At 37.4% G+C, this 25,221-nt stretch overlaps 1 protein-coding gene and 2 pseudogenes across 5 annotated transcripts; 2 read left to right on the forward strand and 1 right to left on the reverse strand.

Annotated features, from left to right (window-relative positions):
* Positions 1–7,608: 7,608 nt before the first annotated feature.
* Positions 7,609–8,854, reverse strand: LOC147940347 (uncharacterized; annotated as a pseudogene).
* Positions 8,855–10,546: 1,692 nt separating this feature from the next.
* On the forward strand, positions 10,547–13,023 carry LOC104707599 (putative cysteine-rich receptor-like protein kinase 39; annotated as a pseudogene). Its single transcript, XR_015564035.1, has 4 exons — positions 10,547–11,629; positions 11,712–11,922; positions 12,004–12,241; positions 12,332–13,023. The product of XR_015564035.1 is annotated as a putative cysteine-rich receptor-like protein kinase 39 (transcript).
* A 9,101-nt stretch (positions 13,024–22,124) lies between these two features.
* On the forward strand, positions 22,125–24,859 carry LOC104707600 (cysteine-rich receptor-like protein kinase 40). Of its 4 annotated transcripts, none has more exons than XM_010423976.3 (8): positions 22,154–22,598; positions 22,713–23,067; positions 23,151–23,252; positions 23,332–23,465; positions 23,552–23,762; positions 23,846–24,083; positions 24,181–24,319; positions 24,417–24,859. In XM_010423976.3, the coding sequence occupies exons 1-8, from the start codon at positions 22,224–22,226 to the stop codon at positions 24,699–24,701; spliced, it is 1,839 nt and encodes a 612-aa protein (XP_010422278.2). In that variant the 5' UTR covers positions 22,154–22,223; the 3' UTR covers positions 24,702–24,859. The 4 variants fall into 4 exon arrangements, with proteins under 4 accessions (XP_010422277.2, XP_010422278.2, XP_087318321.1 ...); XM_087462195.1 differs by having other exon boundaries at positions 23,151–23,249; XM_010423975.3 differs by having other exon boundaries at positions 22,125–23,067.
* Positions 24,860–25,221: the final 362 nt, after the last annotated feature.

Raw genomic sequence — 25,221 nt, forward strand, 5'->3', positions numbered from 1 at the left:
TGAAAAATAAGAACTACAACTCAAGGCATTATATAGCCAGGTTCATAACTTATTCTAAGGAAAAACACATAAATCCTGCAAAGAAAAACAAGGAAAACCAGAACAAAATCAGAAAAATAAAGGAAAGAGACGTTGGGTAGAAAGGAGAATATCACGGGTGCCGATTAAGGCAAATTTGATTTCTTGACTTCATGACATGATTCTTCTTCGATCTCTGGATATTCTGGACGAGTGAGAGAGCCTTTTAGGTGTCTTCTAGAGCCAAATAACACGTGCTTAATTGGGTTTCAAGTTTAGGGGTGAATAAAGCCCATTTAGCCTTATTGCTTATTAGAGAGTCCACTGGACATATGTTTATTGTTCGGTCCATATCTGGAGATTTATAGCAGTTCTCTCGACGCTCGTTGGTTCTCCGGAAACTAGACTCAGAAAGCTTTAATTTGATATATGGCTCATCTCCTGGATCGTCTTGAATCGTCGGAGGTATTTCGTTGAAGACGGCCTTTAGTTGGGAGCTCTCCGATGGGGTTAGGCGAATGGCTTCAAACTGATCAAGGGGGATCAGTCCTTCATGTTCCAGCTGCTCCAGAAAGATGTTGAACTTCTTCTCTATGCTTTTGCTCCTTGTCCTAGTCATTGGTCCGCTTGGCACATATGGAGCTTGGATAATATGGCTTGGTGGTTCGATGTCCTCATCACTCCCTCCCTCTTCATGAGGTTTCGACCTCGAAATGTTTTCTCTTGCATCAAAATGAGCCAAATCAGAGACATTGAACGTATTTGACACTTTGAACTCACCTGGAAGATCCAGCTTGTAGGCGTTGTCATTAATCTTCTCCAAAATTTTGAATGGTCCATCTCCACGGGGTGAAAGTTTAGAGCTCCTTTGATTGGGAAATTGCTCTGGTCTCATGTGTAGCCACACCCATTCTCCTACTTCAAAAGTAACTTTCTTCCTGACCTTGTTGGCTTCCCTAACTCGTTTCTCATTGGTTTTCTCAAGTCTCTCCTTAACTTTTAAATGGAGCTTCTTGATTTCTTCGGCCTTTTTTTCGCCATCTAAGTCTAAGAAGTCTTTTTGTGGAAGTGGTGTTAAATCCAAAGGTGTATTGGGATTGAACCCATAGAAAACCTGAAAAGGAGACATTAGTGTTGCACTATGGATAGCTCTATTATAAGCAAATTCAACAAAAGGTAAGGCCTCAAGCCAAGTTTTAAGATTTTTCCCTATTGTTGCTCTTAGAAGTGTTCCAAGCGTGCGGTTGACTACTTCGGTTTGGCCATCAGTTTGTGGGTGGCACGTGGTTGAGAATAGTAGCTTGGTGCCTAATTTTTTCCATAAGGTCCTCCAAAAGTGGCCGAGAAACTTGGTGTCCCTGTCGGAAACAATAGTCCTTGGCACTCCATGCAATTTTACAACTTCTTTGAAGAAGAGGTCCGCTGTTTGGGTTGCATCGTTAGTCTTAGCACACGGTATAAAGTGAGCCATTTTGGAAAAACGGTCCACCACCACAAATATTGAGTCCTTGTGTCTGATTTTGTGTAAACCTAGCACAAAATCCATGGAAATATCAACCCAAGGAGAAGTAGGAATCGGTAAAGGAAGATACAAACCGTGGGGTTGGACTTTAGACTTTGCTTTCTTGCAAGTGATACACCTTGCAATGAAAGTCTCCACAGATTTCTTAAGGTGAGGCCAGAAGAAATGTTCTTTAAGCATGGCCAAAGTCTTCTCCACTCCAAAGTGTCCCATCAAGCCTCCTGCATGAGCTTCTCGGACTATAAGATCCCTTAAAGAGCATTGCGGGATAAATAGCCGTTTATCTTTGAAGAGATAGCCATTGTGAATGTAAAATGATGAGTGACCGCCCTTGCCTGGATTCTTATAGCTTTCTGCAAAGTTAGGATCAGACTCATATAAAGGTATAATCAATTCAAAACCAAGAACCTTTGCATCCATTGTAGAGATGAGAGCATGTCGTCTTGAAAGCGCATCGGCTACAATATTGTCTTTTCCCTTCTTGAAATTTGATGACATAGGGAAACGTCTCTATGAACTCGAGCCACTTTGCATGCCTTCTCTTTAGGTTTGTTTTCCCTCGTAGATGCTTTAAGGTCTCATGATCTGTGTGAATCACACACTCCTTAGCAAGTAGATAGTGTTGCCAAGTCTCCATGGCGCGGACCAAGGCGTACAACTCTTTGTCATATGTGGGGTAGTTGAGTGTTGCTCCATTGAGTTTCTCACTAAAATAGGCTATTGGCTTGCCACCTTGAGTAAGCATAGCTCCAATACCTAAACCTGATGCATCACACTCAATCTCAAAAGTTTTAGTGAAGTCTGGTAAAGCTAAAACTGGTGCATTCGATAACCGATCTTTGAGCGCTTTGAATGCTTGCTCCTGAACTTCTCCCCATTTAAACTCCACGTCCTTTTTGATCACAGCAGTGAGTGGTGCAGCAAGAGTGCTGAAATCCTTCACAAATCTCCTATAGAAACTAGCCAAGCCATGGAAACTTCTCACTTGACTAATGTTGGTTGGTGTCGGCCATTCTTGTATAGCTTTGACTTTCTCTTCGTCCACTCTCAGTCCCTGTGAACTCACTATAAAACCTAAGAAGACAAGTTCATTAGTACAAAAGGTGCACTTCTTAAGGTTGGCATAAAGACCTTCCTTTTGAAGCGTTTTAATAACTTGTTCTAAATGAACTAGGTGAACATCGAATGTAGGACTATAAATAAGTATATCATCAAAGTATACCACTACAAACTAACTGATATAAGGCCTTAGAACCTGGTTCATAAGCCTCATGAAGGTGCTTGGTGCGTTGGTAAGTCCAAATGGCATGACTAGCCACTCATAGAGACCTTGCTTGGTCTTAAAAGCCGTTTTCCACTCATCACCTTCCTTCATTCTTACTTGATGATAGCCACTCCTAAGATCAATCTTTGAAAACACATTAGATCCAGATAATTCATCAAGCATATCATCTAACCTTGGGATTGGATGTCGGTATTTGATGGTAATGTTGTTGATAGCTCGACAATCTACACACATCCTCCAAGTTCCATCTTTCTTTGGCACCAAAAGGACCGGTACATCACATGGACTTAGGCTTTCCCTCACATAGCCTTTGTCTAAAAGATCCTTCACTTGTTTCTCCAATTCCTTAGATTCCTCCGGGTTAACTCGATAAGCTGCTCTATTGGGCAATGGGGCACCCGGAACCAGATCTATTTGATGTTCAATTCCTCTTATAGGAGGTAGACCAGCTGGAATTTCATCTGGAAATGTCTCAGCAAACCGGTTCAAAAGATCCTTCACCTCTTAAGGGAGATGTTGTTCCAAAGCACTAAAACCTGCGCTCAAAACTTCCTTAAACATCATTAGTAATACCGGTTCATTACAAGTGAGTGTCTTAGCTATGTAGCTAGGCTTGATCAGAAAATTACTCTTAGAAGGAGAACCCTTTTCTTTAAGCATCTTAACTTGAATTTCATGCACTTGGTTTGGTGTGAGAGGAGTGAGATTGTATTTCTTCTTATCATGGACAAAAGAATACATGTTACTACGCCCATGGTGCATGGTATCCTTGTCAAATTGCCATGGTCTACCAAGTAGAAGGTGACAAGCTTGCATAGGAACCACGTCACACAAGACTTGATCTATATACTTTCCCACTTTGAATGGTACTTGTACTTGATCCGTGATTCGCAGTTCAGCCTTGTCATTAAGCCATCTTAGTTTATATGGATGAGGATGTTTAGTCCGTCCAAGGCTGAGTTTTGAAACTATATACTCGCTAGCAACATTAGTACATGATCCACCATCGATAATAAGATTACATACCTTTTCTTGGATGGTAAGCGGGTATGGAAAATATTTTCCCTTTGAGCTAGCTCATCTGGATGAACCGTGAGGTTCAACACACGCCTTATGACCAGGGATTCTCCATATTCAGGTTCACAATCGACCTCTTCAACTACAACATCATCCATGGTGAGATCTGCTTCATCTTGTGACTCGTATTCTCCCGCATCCGGGAGAATCATAACTCTTGGGTTGGGGCAATCTTTAGCTATGTGTCCTCTTCCCTTGCACTTAAAACATGTTATATCACGAGTTCTTGAATTGTTAGGGCTAGGGAACTTACTTTGGTTGGATTCGGTTGGCTTAGACTTGAACCGATTGTCAATAGCCACAACTTTTTCTTTATCCAAGGGTCTGACTTGAGAGGTGGATGCAAAAGGAGTCTTAGCACGACCTTGATCCCAATTTTGAGTAGCTTTAGTTCTCCCCACGTTGGTCATCTTCTTCTTGATGTGTTGTTCAGCTTGTATAGCGTGGTGTAGAATGTCCTTCAGGTCATGATAAGGATGCATTTCTACTTTATGGGAGATCTTTTCTTGTAATCCATCAAGAAACTGGGCCATGGTGGTCTTGGCATCATCATCAAGCTCCAGCCTATTCCTTAAGTGCTAAAATTCCTCGAAATACTCTTCCACGCTCCTTGTTCCTTGAGTTAACTTCCGGAACTTCTTTTGAAGGTCTCGGTGATAGTAGATGGGAACATATCTCTTTTTCATCAGCTGCTTCATTTCCCTCCATGTGGTTACTTGAGGGGTATCACTTCTCCTCCTATCATTAACTTCACGATCCCACCAAGACAAAGCGTGATTGGTAAGTTGAGCTACGGCTAAGGCTAGCTTCTTCTGATCGGTGTACTTGTAGTAGGCAAATATGTGCTCCATTCTCTGTTCCCACTCAAGATAAGCTTCAGGATCTATCCTTCCAGCAAAGGTAGGAGCCTTGAGCTTCATATCCGTAGAATTAGACCTCGTACGGTCTTATTCCTCCGCCATTTCTTGGTTATGTCTTTGAGCTTGACGTCGTCGACGGTTGTTTTGTGGTCCTCCATCACTGAGGTCAGTCTCGTGACCATCTTCATGAACGACACCATTCTCTCGTCTTTGGTTATTGTTTGCACGAGGTTGTTCGATTTGGTCTAGGCGTTGTTCCATGGTAGTGAGTTGTCGTTGCATGGCTTGCAGTAACTGCATCATAGCAGCGTTAGGATCACCGGTGTTGTCACCCATCCCACCTGAAAGAATTAAGATGCAAAGTATCAAATTCTTTGGTAAGAGAGAACACAAAGAAAATATGTCTTCGTACCACAAATCGTTTATGTTAAAAAAAAAAAAAAAAAAAAAAATTTATGAAACTCGAACAAGTAAAAAAAAAAACCCCAGAGCAAATAAAGGCAAGAGAATAACACAAAACAGATTTCGAACGAGTGCTGTAGAAAAATTTTTTAATATTTGTTTAATGATTGTTTTTTTTTTTTTTTTGGTATATGAATTTGTGAAAAAAAAAAGCAACAGCAATTTTTCTGGGTTCCTGTTTTACACGAACGAAAACAGAGTTTTTTTTTTTTTTTTTTTTTTTATAGTTTTTATGAGTTTTATAAAACTGAGGTAATAAAACAGATGAAATAGTTTATTTTTTTTTTATAATAAAACTGGAAAAAATAAAATTAAACGGAAGGAACGAAATCACTTGATAAATTAGGAGCTTTTAAAGCTCTGATACCAAAATAGAGGTGAGTCGATAGCTGGTCTAAAGGACCTCTCTAACTAACTCGGATAGGATGGAGATGAATGATGGATCGAAGTTCGCCACACAAAGTTGCGGAATAACTTTGTGATAAGAACACAAATCAATATCTTAGTGAATCACACACAAAGATAAAGATTCAACTTGTTTTCTAAAGGAATCACACACAATAGAAAAGACAAGTAAAACAAAAGCCTAAGCTTCAAAGTGAGAAAACTCTCTCTTTTATTTTTCCAAAAATATTCTATATTTACAATGAAGGGAAACATGAGCTTATATAGGCTCAATTTACAAATCAATAACAGAAATACAAAATAAATCAAATTACTTACATAAATAAATCAAGAATAAATTTGAGAGATTTTATCAATCATCATTGATGGAGATTGATTCTTTGTATCTAGACACTTGATGTAGCCATGAATTGATTGTCTTCTAGAAACTTCTTTATAATTTGATCTTGATTTTCCTTGAACCAATTCTTGATGAGTTGATATTTCTAGGATTGCATCAATTTATCTCTTTACAAATACCTTTTGGTAGTTTGAAACAATTCATTGTGTAAACTGGGAGAGCTAGTGCAATTGTTTTCAATAATATCTCCTTGCCCGCTTTTGATAATAATTTGGTCGACCATCCTTGTGTTCTCTGCTTCACCTTGTCAACTATGTAAGCAAAGATTTCCTTCTTCTTTCTGCCTATAAACTCAGGAAGGCCCAAGTATTTTCCACATCCTCCATCATTGTGTATATTTAGTATCCTCCTTAGTCTTGTCTTCACATGTTGTTGAACGCGTGATCCAAACGTTATTGCTGATTTGTTAAGGTTCACTTTTTGGCCGGAGACTCTCCCGTAGGTTTGCATCACTTTCATTATAGTGGAGCAGGACTTTGGATGGGCATGGCAGAAGAAAAAAGCATCATCGGCAAACAAGAGATGATTCAAGGTAGGTCATCTTGTACTGATCTTCATTCCTTTTAGATTGTTTTCTTCTTCTGTTAAGAGATGACTTAAAACTTCTGCACACATTATAAAGAGGTAAGGGGATAAATGATCACCTTGTCTGATTCCTGTTTCTGGTAGTATGTGTCCTTTTGGTGTACCATTTATCAATACTGAGAAGCTTATTGTTTCAATGCATTACATTATCCAATTTATCCAGACTGAGTCGAATCCCATGTGTTGCATTGTTTCTCTGATAAAACTCTATTCTAGGCGATCGTAAGCTTTAGGAGATATCTGTTTTGAGGGTCATATACGAGTTAGCCCATCGTCTTCTTTTTTTCAATGAGTGAATCATTTCATGGGCGATGATGACATTATCCATAATGTTCCTTCCCGGAGTGAACCCTGCTTGATTCTCTGAGATGATGGAGTTTAGATGTTTCTTCAGGCGATTGACAAAGATTTTCGAGATGATTTTGTAACTAACGTTACATAACGCGATTGGCCGGAAGTCACTCATTGATGTTGGGACATCAATCTTTTGGGATTAAGCAAATATTGGTGTGGTTTGTTTGACCATTGATGACTCCATCTCTGAAAAAACTTGATACTTCAGACATAATTTATTCTTTGATCTCAGGCCAGAATTGTTGGTAGAAAGCTGTTGTGATGCCATCAGGTCCTGGTGACCTATCAGGGCCTATAGCAAAGACTGCATCATTAATCTCTTCCTCTGTTACCATTCTCTGTAGATCTGTATTCATCTATGTTGTAACTTTAGCCTGAAATCCTGTCAAAACATCAGAATAGTCTGTTGTAGTTGTCCGTGTTGTCTTGAAAAAATTCTTGAAGTAGTCTTCTGCAACTATACCAATTTGATCATCTCCCCGATAGCAAACTATACCAATTGGAACTGTTACAAAGCTAGGGAACCCTAAATCTGAAGCTACTACACTAATCTTCTCATCCCTCTGCTTAGTTTCCATAAGGCATATCATGTCCGGGAGATAAGTTTTGTTTATCTCCTTAAGGCGTCGAAATGTAAGGTCTATGCCAAGACCTTGACAGTTCCAGCAGGTTGTAATCTTGGATACTCTGGTGGTTTAGGGCCCACCGCGCCTCGACACTGGTTGCTCCTTGGACCGGAGCTGCTTCCTTCACCTACTTCCTTGACTGTCTCTTGTAACTCGCTGGTCATCATGGTCTGATTAATTGTGTCCTCTCGTTTGCATTTACCAGATTCCTTAGCTTTAGCCTCTTGTCGGTCTTGTGCTATTTGCATCATCTCTTCCCTCGGATGAATGGCTAAAGTGTATCTTGCATAATCCTCATTTCCTGGGATATCTCCTGTGGCATTGGTGAAGATTGGTACTGGATTAAACAGTTCATTGGTTTCGAGTTCTCCTCTGTAGGTGTAGTAGGTCCTGTTTGCTTCAGCCAAATCAGCAATCTCAGCCAAAGCATCATGATTTGGATCCAAGTCATCCAATGCTTCATGCTCCTCTTCCATATCATTGATAGCTGGAACTGGTGCTTCATCAATCTCATTAACTTCTCTGATTATGACTCCCGCGTTTTCCTCTTCATCGTCATCATCAGATGGTGGGGCATCGTCAAGACCCCCGTTTTGAATAATCGATGCTCCTGAGTCATGAGTGAGCATTCCACATACTTCACAAAACCCCCGAAGTCGCTCAAAACGAAAACGAAGAAGTGTGTTGGTTCCCGGTTGGAACTGAAAGTTCCGCTGGAATCGTAAAGGTTTCTCAATGGCCCAGTTCACTTGTACACGGACAAAGTCGACCCTTGCTGCCGCTTCCATGTCAAAATCCACTTCCATGAGATTACCAAGTGCACGTCCAATGCAGTCCACCACTTCACGGTTGAGGAACTGGAATGGTATTCCCCGGATTTGGATCCAAAATGGAATGAAATGGATGAGAGGAGGATTCAGAGGATTCCATCTTTGGAGGATTAACATTCTATCATTGAAAGCGCATGGTCCTCGTCTGAGAACTGTCTCTAGGGATTCTTTAGAGGGGAAGATGAAGTGAAAATGATTTCCAGGAATGATTCGACCATGAACCAGTCCGGCTTGACCCCAAAATCCTAGGTATTGAGGCAATGATTGCGCGAAGATTCTGGCGTCTAGGCATGACTGGTCTCCCCATAAGAATAAACCGATCCTCTGCCTGGGCCCTTGCTATAACTGCTTCTGGGACTGGGAGGGTGATTGGGTCTTCATCAATGCCTAGATTGATGTCTTGCACCGCGCGTCTTAAATTTTCCGCCATTATCACACGAATTTTGTAATAGCGAAATGGAAAAAGTAGAGTAGTTGTGGTTACTTGAAATTTGGATGTGTGGATCTTCGAAATGCTGCTATGAGTATATATAGTAGCCTTGCTTGAAACTGCCAATGATGCATCACATTGCGATTGAAAGGGCAACGTGGAGATAACCGTCAGAGAAGTTGGGCAGGAACTGTCCACTTTACCGGAGAAATCGAAACCAACCATTCCCCATAAAACTCAGATGAGGAAAGTTAAAAACCGTCGAATCGCATTCGTGATCGCCGCTCTCATTTTTAGTCTTCTCATATTCATTTTAGTCTTTTCCTGGGATGTTTATGTGTTTTTTCCGTAAACCTAATTTTTAAAGTAATAAAAGTCAACAGTTTTTTATTTTTTGTTCTTCCCCATAGCCATATGTATGAAAACTCCTATAAAATACACAAATAAATTAATTTTTAAAAGAATTTCAATTCATTTTGAGATCCATTTCTCTACATTTTCAATAGTAATATAAAATAGTAATTTCACAGTGAATAGTATACCAATCAATCATAAATGGTCATAAATTGTTTAGAGTTAAAGTGTTTACAACAAAAGTTTCTGCACCTAAATTCCATACAACCAAAATCTTTACAACAAAAATTTTGTAGTCAAAGTCCATACAATCAAAAGTTACAATCGTTACTAATCATCCTTTATTCTTTCAAACCTCAAACAATACTAATCTCTATATCATAGCTACGACTTTAACCCGACCGGAAGCCGCCGACCCGACCCGACCCAAAATTTTCGGATTTCGGTTCAAACAAATTTAGGGTTCGGTTTTATTTGGAAGGATTGAAAATCTAGTTCGGTACCCGACCCGAAACCCGATTTTTTTAATAAAAACAAAAATTATACCGAAATATACCATAACCGGTTTAAACCGGATTTGTACCGATTTCAATCGGTTTTAAGATTTAAACCGGATAAACCCATGACCAATTCTCATCCGACCCGACCCGAAACCCGATCCGATCCGAACCGATTTTTTGTTCGGTTATATTCGGTGGATTTTTTGAAAACCCAAATACCCGAATAACCGAAAAAACCGACCCGATCCGACCCGACCCGATCCGTATACCCGAACTCGCAGGGCTACTCTATATAAAACAACAGTTTTTAGCTTTAAACTAATAAATTTGGTAGCTCACATACGAATAAGTAGTTTGGTAGTTCTAATATTATTTGGTAGTTCCAATATTATTAATTTATAGAGTTTTTAATGGAATTTTTCTAATTTAAATTTTCCTTGTATTGACGGAAAAGTTTCTCTGCAACTATTACTAATATTCCAATTAACGACAATTTTTTTTTGTTTAATTAACCATGATATAAGTTGCAGTGTCCCTTATATTATGAGGAAAAAAAAAAGTTGCAGTGTCCCTTGCATACGAAAATCATAGACTTGACAACTTCAACAAAGGTTTGGAGCTCGAAAAGTACGTAATACTTGGGGATCACATGTTTAGTATTCCAATTTAAACGAAATTGACCAATACACATTTTGTGGAGTTAAATGTGTAACCTCTTTCTCATCTCATCTACTATATAAATACAATAACAAAGCTCTAAGATCTATTACATCTTAACGATAACAAAATAAAACAAAATTAAAATATAGTATATTTTTTTTAAGTTGTATCATTTGACATGGGGGCATGCCCTACTTTGATGATCATCCTCGCTTCTTCTCTTTTTCTTGTCCTTCCAAATCTCGAAGTCATTGATGCCGTCGGGTGTACCGGACGCTACTTTAACGGTAGATACGGCCAAAATCGTCAGAATCTCTTCTCTACTCTTGCTGAAAAAGTCGTCGCCAACGGTGGATTCTACAACGCTTCACTAGGCGAAAGTCCCAACAGAGTTCAAGCTCTTGCCCTCTGCGCAAGAGGCTATGAGCAACAAGCTTGTATGAGTTGTGTCGAAAAAGCGACAAAGGATATAATACAACACTGTCAACAGCGCAGTTCGTTCACGTGGCAGAGAGACGACAAAGACGATGTTTCTTGTCTTGTAAGCTCCTCAAACCACTCAACTTTTGGGAATCTCGAGCTTATACCTGCTATTGGCTCCCCAAGTCCACTTAGTCTGAAGTATGAGTCATCTAAAAACATAACCCTTTTCGAACAAGAATGGAATGCAATGGCAAATGGGACCATCAAGGCTGCCGCGGAAGCTGAAAAGTCGGTACTTAAGTACTATAGTGCCGTAAAAGCCGAGTTCACCGAGTATGAAAATGTTTACATGCTGATGCAGTGTACACCTGACATAGCTTCCCAAGATTGCAAGACATGTTTGGAAGAATGCGTGGCGCTTTTTAAAAAATGGTATTGGGGAAGACAAGGAGGCGAGGTTAATCTCCCGAGCTGTTTTTTTAGGTGGGATCTATATCCTTTCCATGGTGCTTTTGGTAATTTAACAAGAGTTCCTGCGCCTCCTAGACCTCCGGTTCAGGAAAAGGAAAGATGTATAGCAGGAAGAAAGATAGGAGATGGAGGAATTATAGCAATAATTGTTGTTTTTACTTTCATTAATCTTGTGGTGTTTGTTGGCTTCATCAAAGTCCATGCACGAAGAAGAAAATCACACAACATAAGCAGTGGTAGTGCAGCGTACTCTAATTCGGATGGTCAATCTATGTTACGGTTTGATCTTGGTATGCTCTTAACAGCAACCAATGAGTTCGCGTGTGAAAATAAGCTTGGCCAAGGTGGATTTGGTACGGTCTATAAGGTAGTAATAACATTTTTAATACGAATGACTTATTGATTGATCTTTGTCTTGAATAGTTAACCGATCTTTAAACCGGTTTCAGGGGACACTATTTAACGGTAAAGAGATAGCAGTGAAGAGATTAACAAAAGGTTCATGACAAGGAGATATAGAGTTCAAGAATGAGGTTTCACTCTTGACAAGACTCCAACATAGGAATCTTGTTAAGCTTCTTGGGTTCTGTAATGAAGGAGATGAAGTGATTCTTGTCTACGAGTTTGTCCGCAACTCAAGTCTTGACAGCTTTATATTCGGTGAGCCTTGGTAAAGTAGCTGTTATTTTTCGTATATTTTTGGAAACTTTTAGTATGAAAATGTTTCTGTGAACACTGCAGATGACGAGAAGCGTTCACTTCTTACATGGGAGTTGAGATCCAGAATTATAGAAGGCATTGCCCGAGGTCTTGTTTATCTTCATGAAGATTCTCAGCTGAAAATTATTCACAGAGACTTGAAGTTGAGTAACATCCTTTTAGACGCTGAGATGAACCCTAAAGTTGCAGATTTTGGGACAGCGAGGTTGTTTGACACTGACGTGACTCGAGCTGAAACAAAACGAATAGCTGGAACCCGGTAAGAAATATATAAATCAAGTTTGAAGACACATTTAAATGAATCAAACAGTCATGACTTAATTAGTGTTATTGGTTTGCATATATGCAGTGGATATATGGCTCCTGAGTACCTGAACCACGGACAAATCTCTGCTAAATCTGACGTTTATGGTTTCGGTGTTATGCTTCTAGAGATAATAAGTGGTGAAAGAAACAAAAGATTCGAAGGAGAAGGCCTTGCAGCTTTTGTAAGCTTCTTCACATATCAGTCTTTGTTCCATTTATATATCGCTATTCCAACTTCTGTAGAGAAAGTAAAAACATTTACATTTTCTTGGTGCAGACATGGAAGAGATGGGTTGAAGGAAAGCCTGAGATTATAATTGATCCTTTCTTGATGAAGGACCCAAGAAAAGAGATCATCAAGTTGATACAAATTGGTTTGTTATGTGTTCAAGAGAATGCAACAAAGAGACCAACCATGAGCTCTGTGATAACTTGGCTTGGCAATGAGACCATTATCGTTCCTTTACCTAATGCTCCTGCTTTCACTGGAAGTCTATCCCAATTCGAAAGTGCTACAAGAGCAATGAATGAAGATGTCTTTACGGAGTTGAGTTGTCGTTGAGTTATATATAATTTAATTAAAATACTGTTTTCGAAAGCAAACTACACAATAACCCTTCTTCAAGGAACCTTCCATTGTATCTTTATTTCCTAAATTTCAGCTCAAACCACAGTATCTTCATCTTTTGCTTCTGTTTTAATTTACCTACTTTATAGTGATAACTAACTTTGCCATACAGTATTATGATATCTCTTTGACAATAATGAACATCTTTCCTTGGAGATCAAGCTAACCAAGTTATTGTTTAAGGAAAATTAGAGATTATATTTAGAAGTTGTTTAAATATAATAGAAAAAGAAATTTAGAGAAAAAGAAGTTTTCCTTTAAGAATTAAGGAAACATGTTTAAGTTTTTCATATATACAGAGATGCTAAGGTTGTGGCATAACTAATGAGTTTGGAGAACAAGAGAGCTTTAGTTTTTTAGAGAGTTTTCTAAGGCTAATAAAGAGAGTGGGAAGCTATCAAAGCAAGACATGTGTGAGTTGAGAGAGTTAGAGAAGCCCGACTACAAACATTAACCAGCTGAGTTCGACCGTCTTAAGATGAAAGACTCTGAGACAATTGATGAATTTGGCAGCAAGTTATCTGAGATCTCATCAAAATTGGCTGTTTTAGGTGTGATTTTTGAAGAATCCAAGCTGGTTAAGAAGTTTCTTAAGAGTCTTTCTCGTAAGAAATATATACACATTGTGGCTTCTCTCGAACAAGTCTTGGATCTTAATAAAACAAGTTTTGAAGTAATCATAGGGCATCTCAAAGCCTATGAGGAATGTATCTCTGAGGACGAAGAAATTCAAGAAGATCAAAGTAAATTGATGTATGCCAACATGGAACCATACACCAACCAGCCTTCTTGTGACTACAACACTTATTTTAGGGGCAGAGGCTGTGGAGGGCGCTCCTACTACAGAGAACGAGATCGCAGACGTTTTAATGGAGGAGGAGGTGGAAGAGACTTATCGAAAGTAATGTGTTTTCGATGTGACAAAACAGGTCACTTTGTTTCAAGTTGTCCTGATCGTTTGCTAAAACTGCAAGAAGTACAAGAGAATGACAATAATGATACACAAGGTGCCGATGTGCTTATGATACATGAGGTGGTGTAGCTAAACGAAAACACTTGCATCCCAAGTCAATATAAAACAAACACTGGAGAAGAGAATTTTTGGTACCTTGATAACGAGGCTAGCAATCATATGACCGGCGGTCGACGATACTTTGAAACTCTCGACGACTCTGTTACAGGTAAGGTGAGATTCGGTGATGACTCTCAGATTGATATCAAAGGAAAAGGATTAATCTCGTTTGTAGACATGAATGGTAAACCGAGGAGGATGGCTGATGTGTATTTCATTCCCGATATAAAGAGTAACATCATAAGTCTAGGACAAACAACATAAGTTGGGTGTGATATCCGAATGAAGGGAGAATGTTTAACAATGTATGATCGTGATGGCAAGCTACTTGTTAAAGCTGATATATCGAGAAATCGCTTATAGAAAGTTCGTATGGGAACAAAAGACACTGCTTCTCTACACTTGACAACAATGAAAGAGTCAAATCGATGGCATGTGAGACTAGGACATGTCAACATGGAGACACTACGATTGATGGTGCAAAAGGAACTTGTTCAAGGGATACCAACTATTGAGTTTGAAAAGGAAGTATGCTAATCTTGTTTGTTAGGAAAACAAACCCAAAAAGTTTTTCCTCAAGCCACTTCGTATCAAGCTGGTAAGATGCTTGAGCTCATACACCGGAGATCTTTGTGGTCTGATTTCACCACACACAATTGATGGTAATAAGTATGTCTTCGTTCTCATTGATGACTACTCTCGATACATGTGGACAGCTTTGTTGAGAGAAAAAGGTGAGGCTTTTGAGAAATTCAAGAATATGAAACAAGTTGTGGAACAAGACTCAGGAGCGAATATACAAACCTTCAGAACAGATAGAGGATGAGAGTTTGTATCTCAAGAATTTAACTTTTCTTGTGAAATCTCTGGTATTAAGCGTCAACTTACTGCTCCATATACTCCGCAGCAGAATGGTGTTGTCGAGAGACGCAATAGAACATTAATGGAAATGTCAAAGAGCATTCTGAAGCATATGCATGTACCAAACTACTTATGGGGAGAAGCGGTGAGGCATTCAACATACTTGTTGAACATGATAGCTGCTAGAGAACTCAAAGACAAAACTCATATGAGGTCTTCCGCAATAAGAAACCTAGCATCGATCATCTCCAGATTTTTGGTTGAATTGGATATGCAAAGGTAGCCAGACAAGATTTGAAGAAGCTGAATGATCGTTCACGCATGCTTGTTCACCTAGAAACTGAACCAATTTCGAAGGCGTATCGATTACTTGACCCGCAAAAAAAGAAAATAGTAGTGAGCCGAGATGTAGTATTTGATGAAACTAAGGGTTTGAACTAGAATCAAAACAATCAAGATCATGGTGGAGGTTTTAGTATTATCTTTCGAGATTTTGGTAATCTTGGAATTCAAGAAGAAGTGAGTGGTGATGACTCAATACAAGTTAGTGACAATACAGATCATGAGCCGCAGATCAACGAAGAAGACAGTGACATGTCAGATGTTGGTGATACACATGAGTATGATACAGATAATGTTGTGGAAGTTCAACAAGAATTTCAACCTACTTTAAGAAGAACAACAAGACAGATCAACATACCAAAATACCTAGAAGATTATGTTTTACTTGCCCAAGAAGAAGGAGAGATGTTGCTTCTATGTTTGAACAATGAACCGAAAGATTTCTTGGAAGCAAAAGAAACGAAAGAATGGATGCTCGCTTGTGAAGATGAAATTTGTTCCATTAATAAGAATCATACTTTGGATCTTGTTGAGTTACCGATGGGAGTAAAGCTGATTGGCTTAAAGTGGATGTTCAAACTCAAGAGAAACTCTGATGGCAGTATCAACAAGTACAAGGCTCTATTAGTTGCAAAGGGTTATGTTCAACAATATGGAGTCGATTTCGAAGAATTTTTTGCTCCAATGTCTTGGATTGAGACAATACGGCTTCTTGTTAACTTAACAGCTTATAACGGATGGGAAATACATCATCTTGATGTGAAGACAACTTTTCTACATGGCGAGTTACAAGAAATCGTGTATGTTACGCAACCAGAAGGGTTTGTCAAAAGGGGATGTGTAGACAAGGTCTATAAGCTTAACAAAGCATTATATGGTTTGAGACAAGCTCCAAGAGCCTGGAATAATAAGCTGAATCAAATACTTGTGGGGTTACGGTTTGAAAAATGCTTTAAAGAACCGTTTGTATATCGAAATAAGGAAAAGGGAAGTCTTCTTATTGTGGTGGTGTATGTAGATGATTTATTCGTCTCAGGAACTAACATCGGCGAGTTCAAGAAAGAGATGGCACCCAAATTCGAGATGAGTGATCTTGGGAAGCTAACATATTACTTTGGAATTGAAGTGTGTCAATTTAAAGGAGGAATAACGTTAAGACATAATGGTTATGCATAAAAGATCTTGGAAGAATCAAGGATGAAGACTTGTAATCCTGTTCACACACCGATAGAAGAAGGATTGAAGCTGTCAAAGTTGGAAAACGAAAAAGAGATTGATGCTACATGGTACAAAAAGAATGTTGGTTGTCTACGATATCTTCTTCATAAAAGACCAGATTTAACATTTTGTGTAGGAGTATTGAGACGGTATATGCAGAGCCCTAAAGTGTCACATGGAGCTGCAATGAAAAAATATCTAAAATATTTACGAGGTACAACTACTCTTGGGTTAATATTCACACACTCAGTCTCAAGAGTACCAAGACTATTAGGCTACAGCGACAACAGCTACAAATGTTGATCCAGATGACGGCAAGAGTACAACCGATCACATATTTTTTCTTGCAGGAAGTCCAATATCTTGGTTTCGCAGAAGCAGGATATCGTGGCACTATCATCGTGTGAAGCAGAATTCATGGCAGGGATTGAAGCGGCGAGACAAGCGATTTGGCTCCAGGATTTGCTTAGTGAAGTCACCGGGTCGTCTAGTGAGAAAGTCACAATCTTACTGGATAACAAATCAGCAATAGCTCTCACAAAGAATCCAGTGTTTCATGGTAGAAGCAAACACATACACCGGAAATATCATTTTATAAGGAAATGTGTTGAGAATGGACAAATAGAGGTGGAGCATATTCCTGGAACATAACAAAAGGCTGACATCCTTACGAAAAGCTTTGGGAAGGATCAAGTTCAGAAAAATGAGGGAGTCTATAGGTGTTTAAGATTTGGAAGAGGATAAAGTCAAGCTTAAGGGGAAGAATGTTGGAGTAAGCTTGACAGAAGCTTGGAGATCAAGCTAAACAAGTTATGGTTTAAGGAAAATTAGAGATTGTATTTAGAAGTTGTCTAAATATAATAGAAAAGGAAATTAAGAGAAAAAATAAGTTTTCCTTTAAAGATTAGGGGAACATGTTTAGGTCTTTTATATATAAGGAGATGCTAAAGTTGTGGCATAACTTATATGTTTGGAGAATAAAAAAGCTTTACTTTTTGAGAGAGTTTTCTAAGGCTAATAAAGAGAGTGATTCTTTATTCTTGTGTTCTTAAATTCTTGTTTGTGTTTTTGAGAGTTGGTTATTGATTCTAGAGTAGAGACTTTGGAACTCACGGGTTCAATTCGTTTTTCAAGAGATGTGCTCTGAAAGAGAGTTAAATCATATTGTATGGACCTCGCCTACGGACGTATAAACTTTTAGTCATTAAAAAAAAGGTTGAACAAAATAAATTTGTTTATTTGAACACAACAAAATAGATTACGAACATAACAATAATTTAAAATATTCCTTCTACGTCCACTTCAGGGTGAAGAGTCTTGGTCTTTGTTAGGCCTTGGCCACCGTTGCCACTTACGATACGATTTATAAAATTTCTAATTTGCTACTTGACTTAAAAACAAATTAAAAAAAAAAAGCCACTTAAAAAATTACTAAATTTGTTACTCTTTTTCTTCAAATTTAATATTAAATTATATTAAAAAATAACATTGTTATAACTGGTGTTCCGGAATGGAAAAAGAATTATGGATAGAAAGAGCATTGAGACAATCAAAAAGAAACAAATGCTGCATTCGAGAGTGAAAACAGCATTGATAACCATTCGCGTACCGGTGATTCACTAGGTGTTGAATAATTGTAATCTGATCCTTGAGTTGCTTGTCAATCCACCCCATGAGATGGGCTGAAGAGTTCTGAGCTTCACCATGTCGTCTTCCATTCTGCTTCCTCCAAACTGTATGAATGACAGCTTGGAAAACATACCGAAGCAAGAACATATCGACTCGATCATAGTTTTGCTGCGAGATATAGGCAATGATGACTGACCGATCACTTGAAAAATTTGAAGTGAGAAGACCTCTTGCAAGAGCGTCCCATATATCAGAGACGTAATCACATGCGAAAAATAGATGATCATGTGTTTCAAGGTGTGCGTTGCAGTGACCACAGATTCCCGACGAGGCATCCGAGCACTAAGTCATTCGAGCCCCCGTGGAAAGTCTATCGTGTACCGCCAACAATGCGCATAAGGAGAAATTTGGAGTAGCATGAGTAAACCACACACCCTTATGCCAAGTCACCGTGTTGGCAGTAATTCGAACATGATTCCACGTATCTTTAGTAGAAAACCGCAGTCTGAAAACCGTAATAAATCAATCCAACAAAATCATTAAACATGGAATCAGCAACCTAGCAACATTCTAACGACTCAACTCTAGTAACCTAACAGAATCCAGACAACACATCAACAAGCCACTAGAACATTTTCGTCTTCATTACCTTGATTTCATAATCATACTTTGCCTTTACCTGCATCACAAATACTCAGTGAGACAATTGTCCCATCTACTGGACTATTTACACAAAAAAAATTGAGAAACCAATATTCAACAAACAACAAACAACACAATCAAACCAAGAAAAGCAAGCTTCAGCCGTCTGCTGAAGGTTTGTGTCGACCGATTGCCAACTAGTGTCGATCTACACCGACATCTGATGAATGTTGGTGTCGACCGACACCTGCTCGACATTTCCTAGAAACCCTAATTGTGTTGACTGACATTTCCACATAGTATCGATCGACACTACTCAGAACCCTCGAACCGTTCTCGTACTGATGTCATACTAATAGGTCTTTTTGTTAGTAATAAACATCCTCAATTTACTACAAGCAATTATAATATAAATTGTGTTAGACTTACAAATAAAAAATTTGTCATATGGGGCTCGAATCCGTATCATGCTACTTTATGTTAGGAGCATTACAATTATATTCTAAGCTCTACAAAGATAACACAAATACAAATGATAAAATTTGATCATGGATTCATGGACATCTCTAAATTTTTATATAATATAGAAAGATTTTTCTTAACAAATGATTTATAATTCTGCGTCTGCCATTGGGTTCTCTATATTAAAAAACAAAAACAAAACAGCGTGGACAGATTCTCTCTCAATATTGCGAACATCGTCCTCATATTCTTACAGATAACAACTCAAATAATATTTGCAACAAGAAACGATTACGACAAAAAGATTTGTTCCAAATTTGGCAATTAGTAAAATTAATTTGGTAAGTTTATCTCTTTTACTCCAAAGATTTGCCTCTTTTGCCTTATATACTTCTACTTTCTCTATATTTGTCCCTTTTATTACTCAATAAATAAATGACGTACGCCACTAAACTTAAGTTTTAAAATTGTCATTCCATTTTCCCATTTGGCCATTTCATATGTATCGTGTTTCTCAATGTGTGCATAGAGAATCGCAGATGTTCTCTATTCCGTACCAATAGAGAAGACTTTAGGTTTCATGAAGTCCAAGCCACCAAGACGTATAACTTTTACTTAAATAGAAAAGATGTGCGTGTTTGTAGGGCGTAGAGTAAATAAGAAAAGGACTTATTCTTATAATTTATGAACTGATTAAATACTTACTACTACGATGCAATTTTTCTCCGTAACACACGACAAACAAATTCTTCGTGTAGCACTCTAGACGTTCTCATAAAATTTGCATCATTAATCTAAAAAAAGGTGATTACTGGAGCTCAAACCCCAAACATTTAGTGTATAAATAGTTAATAAATTCTTGATCAATCACTGGACCTAGGAAACTTCCAACATATTCGTTATGTTTCGTTTTTTATAATTAATTGTTTTATTTTCATTTCAAAAAAAAAGTATATTCTATATTATTCATATAAATTTTTTTTACATAAGGTATGTGATTTGATTTTCGGAAAGTGCACTTTCTTTATATATTATTGGACATAAAATTTATTCAAGGTTCTAAAGTTTTGTAAGTAGATCCTATCCGTCGTTCGTAATATCAAGTGTTTTATTAACAAAACTGAATTATCATGAATGTGATGTGAAGCAGATAAAATTGTTTGTACGTATCAGAACAACTGTCGTCGTGAAGCCGTTTATTTCATCAATTTTTGGTAGTTGGATGATTCCGCGTATTACATTAGTTTTGTCGGTCTTAATCCGCCACTCTGTACTGTTTATTACCATTTCGAAAATAGTTTTATATAAAGAGTGGATATATTATATTTCCGAAGCATCGTTATTAGACCAAGCATGCGGAGTCTTTTTTTATCCCGCGACCAAAAACAAAAAATGTATATACATTATGAAAATGTCAAATGTGTATGCCGTAAGGGCCGGGTTACATGAAGACAAGAAGAATATTTTACACAGCCGTATTGAAAGGTTTTGGAATAGCTTCTAGATAAACTTAAATAATACGAAGTGATTAAGTTTATTACTTCATTTTAGATTTTTACTTTCATGCAAAAACTGTTAATGAAGGGTTTACATGCGACGATATTTGAAACAGTCGAAGATTACAAAACCCTTTTTGGAGATTCTTCTGCAACGTGGTCAGATTTAGTAGTTTCCTTAGTAAACCTGTATCGTAGTCGTTTTCATAATTATGCCTCACATACACTTTAGACCAAATGGAACATATTAAGAATTCCTGTAACACAAAAACAATTTCTTCTTAAACCAAAAAAATACAAATAATAATTCTTCCTCATTACAATTTACATTTCAAATTCATATTTAACATAATCGTTTTCTTTACAGTACTTTAAAAAAGAAAAATACTATATATCAAACAGAATCCAGCACTTTACGGTGAAAATATTACAAAATACAATTCTACTAATATTATATGATAAAAGTATAGAGTATAGACCACATGGATATGAGTCATTACTTTCAATCCATTTGAATGTTCAAAGAAAAAGGTTTATCCGTGGGCTACGTCTTCCTAAAAAATTAGTCTTCTAGTCCTCCATACACCTAGATATTTACCCTAAGTTATCAAAATATATATATATATATATGATAAATACAATTAGAAGTATAGCCCCAGATTTGTAGTTTGGTACTTGGTATACCATCAAAAATAAATATAGAACTAGATTTGGAATAAGTACAATTATCTCATAGAATAACAAAAAAAAAAACAAATTCAGAACTAATCATACATATCATGTATCTTTTATTAAATTAAAATTAATCGCTCGTATTTGAAATTTGATTTTATAAAATTAGTTGAAACACATATCTAAAGTTAATATATTGTTTTATTTAAATATCAACATATCTTAGGGAAACACATAAACTTTCGGAAATTCATGATGTTACATTTCTAAAGTTAATAGAGAAGTTTTGAGAAATTCTCATTTTAGTGTGTCTATTTTCAAAAATGTCTCTAGCTGTTCATTTTTAAAATTCCTCTTATTAAAATAACTATTACTTGGCGACTTGATCCAAGTGTTTGTAAAGTTTTATAAGTTCTTACAAGGTATTTAATAAAATTTTATAAAGTTTTTATAAGCTGTTTGTAAGATTTTATATACATATAAAGGTAGTTTGTGTGTTTTATCAGATTACACACTTATTTGAGTATAAATTTTAAAAACATTTTTTATTTTTATTTTTAGAAATAAGGTAATTTTGAAAAGGGGTATGAAAAAATGACATTTTTAAAATTCCTCATACTAATATGTATCTTGTTATACATTAGGTAGTTAGCTATCCTTTTCCTTCTTATTATTAATAACAAATACTATAAATTTGGACCACATTTTGTTTAATTGAAATATCCTGTTGGCATTTTTCCATCTTTGAAAATTCACCGTTTTATCGATTTGCAAGTCAAGTTAATACTCGTTTTCTCATCTCACCTCTATCTATATAGAACACAGCTCAACATCTAACTTCTTACAACATAACGTATATACGTAAAATACAGAAAAGGAAAGAAAAAAAAGTTGTTACCATTAACAAACAAAAATGGGGAAATGCCCTGTTTTGATGATATACCTCTCTTCTTTTATTCTTCTTGTCCTTCAAACACTCCATGGTGTTCAATCCGTAAAGTGTTTCGGAAACTCCTTCAACGGCAACGGCAGCTACGCTCAGAATCGCCAGAAACTCTTCTCTACTCTTGCTGATAAAGTCGTCACTAACGGCGGATTCTACAACGCTTCACTTGGCCAAATTCCCAACAGAGTTTACGCTCTTGCCATGTGCGCTAGAGGCTACGACCAAGAAGCTTGTTTCAGTTGCGTCCAATCATTAGCTCAGGATACTCAGGATACACAAAAAGGATGTCAACGCCACATGGACTCCTTCATATGGGGAGGCAATGACGACGTTTCTTGTCTTGTACGTTCCTCAAACCACTCAACTTTTAGGAACCTCCAGCTTGGACCTTCCGTTATATGTCCAAATCCATATCTTATCGAGTCGTTTAAAAACATGACCCTTTTCCAACGACAGTGGGAAGTAATGGTTAATCGGACTCTCGAGGCTACCACTAAAGCTGAAACTTCCTCGGTACTCAAGTACTACAGTGCCGAAAAAGCCGGGTTCACGGAGTTTCCAGATGTTTACATGCTGATGCAATGCACACCCGACATAACTTCTCAAGACTGCAGAAAATGTTTGGGAGATTGCGTGATGAATTATAGAAAAGATTATCTCGAGAGAAAAGGAGGCATGGCTAGTCTTCCTAGCTGTTATTTCAGGTGGGATCTATATACTTACCACAATGCTTTTGATAATGTAACAAGAGTTCCTGCGCCTCCTCGGCCTCCAACGCATGCAAAGGAGAGCTGCATAACAAATAAAAAAGGTAAATCAAATGAGTTATAGCATTGCACATTTTGTAAGTATGATAAAGAGGTTCTCAGACTAAATAGCGTTAATAATTTGCAGGAAGAAGTACAATCGCAATATTTGTGGTTCTTACTTTCATTAATCTTTTGGTGTTTATTGGCTTCATTAAAGTCTTTGCAAGGAGGGGAAAATATAATAGTGGTAAGGCTAACTTGCTTCAATCAACCTTATGATGTAGAGAGTAAGGCTTATTTCTGTTTTGTTTTTTTTTTTTGTAAAGTTGGTGGTGCAGAGTACTCTGATTCTGATGGTCAATTCATGTTACGGTTTGATCTTGGTATGATCTTAATGGCAACCAATGACTTCTCTTCTGAAAATACTATTGGACAAGGTGGATTTGGTACTGTCTATAAGGTAATAAAATAATTTTGTTCCTAGTACTGTGTTCTTTATCAACTAAGGTCTTTTAGGTGTAAATAGATTTTGAGAATGGGTTTCAGGGGAAATTCCAAAACGGGCAAGAGGTAGCGGTCAAGAGATTAGGAAAAGGTTCAGGACAAGGAGATATGGAGTTTAAGAATGAGGTCTCACTCTTGACAAGACTCCAACATAAGAATCTAGTTAAGCTTCTTGGGTTCTGTAACGAGGGAGATGAAGTGATTCTTGTCTACGAGTTTGTTCCTAACTCAAGTCTTGATAACTTTATCTTCGGTGAGTTTTCGAATGACAGGCACATATTTGTTTTTATAGTTTTAGAAACTTTTAGCAAAACATTGTTCCTTTAAACTCTGCAGATGAAGAGAAGCGTTCACTTCTTACATGGGAGATGAGGTTCAGAATTATAGAAGGCATTGCTCGAGGTCTTCTTTATCTTCATGAGGATTCTCAGCTAAAGATTATTCACAGAGACTTGAAGGCGAGCAACATACTTTTAGATGCTGAGATGAATCCTAAAGTTGCAGATTTTGGAACAGCGAGGTTGTTTGACACTGACGTGACTCGAGCTGAAACAAAACGAATAGCTGGAACCCGGTAAGGAATATTTTTTTAAATGCTCTGTTTTAAAAACAGAGTCTTCGAGACATTTAAACAGTCATGAATATAGTGTTACTGGTTTGCATATACGCAGTGGATATATGGCTCCTGAGTACCTGAATCACGGAGAAATCTCAGCTAAATCTGACGTTTATAGCTTTGGTGTCATGCTTCTAGAGATGATAAGTGGTGAAAGAAACAAGACCTATAAAGGAGAAGGACTTGCAGCTTTTGTAAGCTTACTTCACATATCAGTCTTTGCTCCATTTTTTATTTTAATCTTCAAACCTCTGTGTACAATAAGTAACAACACATGTTTTCTTGGTGCAGGCATGGAAGAGATGGGTTGACGGCAAGCCTGAGGTTATAATTGATCCTTTCTTGATTGAGAATCCAAGAAACGAGATCATCAAGTTGATCCAGATTGGTTTGTTGTGCGTTCAAGAGAATGCAGCAAAGAGACCAACCATGAGCTCTGTGATCATTTGGCTTGGCAGTGATACTATCATCATTCCTTTACCTAATGCTCCTGCTTTCACTGGAAGTCAGTCCCAATCAGAAAGTGGTACAACGTCAATGAGCGGTGATGTCTTCACAGAGTTGAGTTGTCGTTGAGTTAAAAATCATTTGATCAAAATGTTGGTATCGAAAGCAAACTTCACAAAAAACCTTCTTCAAGGAACCTATCTTTGTATCTTGTGGTGTTTAAATATTTTTGTCCTTTTGGCAATTAGTAAGTTATTATAGTGAATTCTCATAAATCTTAGCTCAAAGCTCAATGTCTTCATTTTTTGCTCTGCATCTCATTTTGAAAACTAAAATCTTATTAATTAATGATAACTTACGTTACCATATAATATGGACACATACAAGCCTAGGGACAATTAGTTTTCTAATTTGCTAATTAAAATCCACACTATAGTTAATAATGATAATTATAAATCTTGATATGTACAAGCCTAGGGACACATATTAACATATATAATTTTCTACACAAAAAAAGAGAAAGTGGATACGATATAAAATTTGTTAATTCGAACACAACAAAACAGATTACGAACATAACAATAATTCAAACTTCTACGTCCACTTCAAGTGAAGAGTCTTGGTCTTTGATATGATACTTCCACGCTTC

The sequence above is a fragment of the Camelina sativa genome, chromosome 8 (assembly GCF_030686135.1).
Source record: "Camelina sativa cultivar CO46 ecotype springtype chromosome 8, ASM3068613v1".
Classification (NCBI taxonomy): Eukaryota; Viridiplantae; Streptophyta; class Magnoliopsida; order Brassicales; family Brassicaceae; genus Camelina; species Camelina sativa.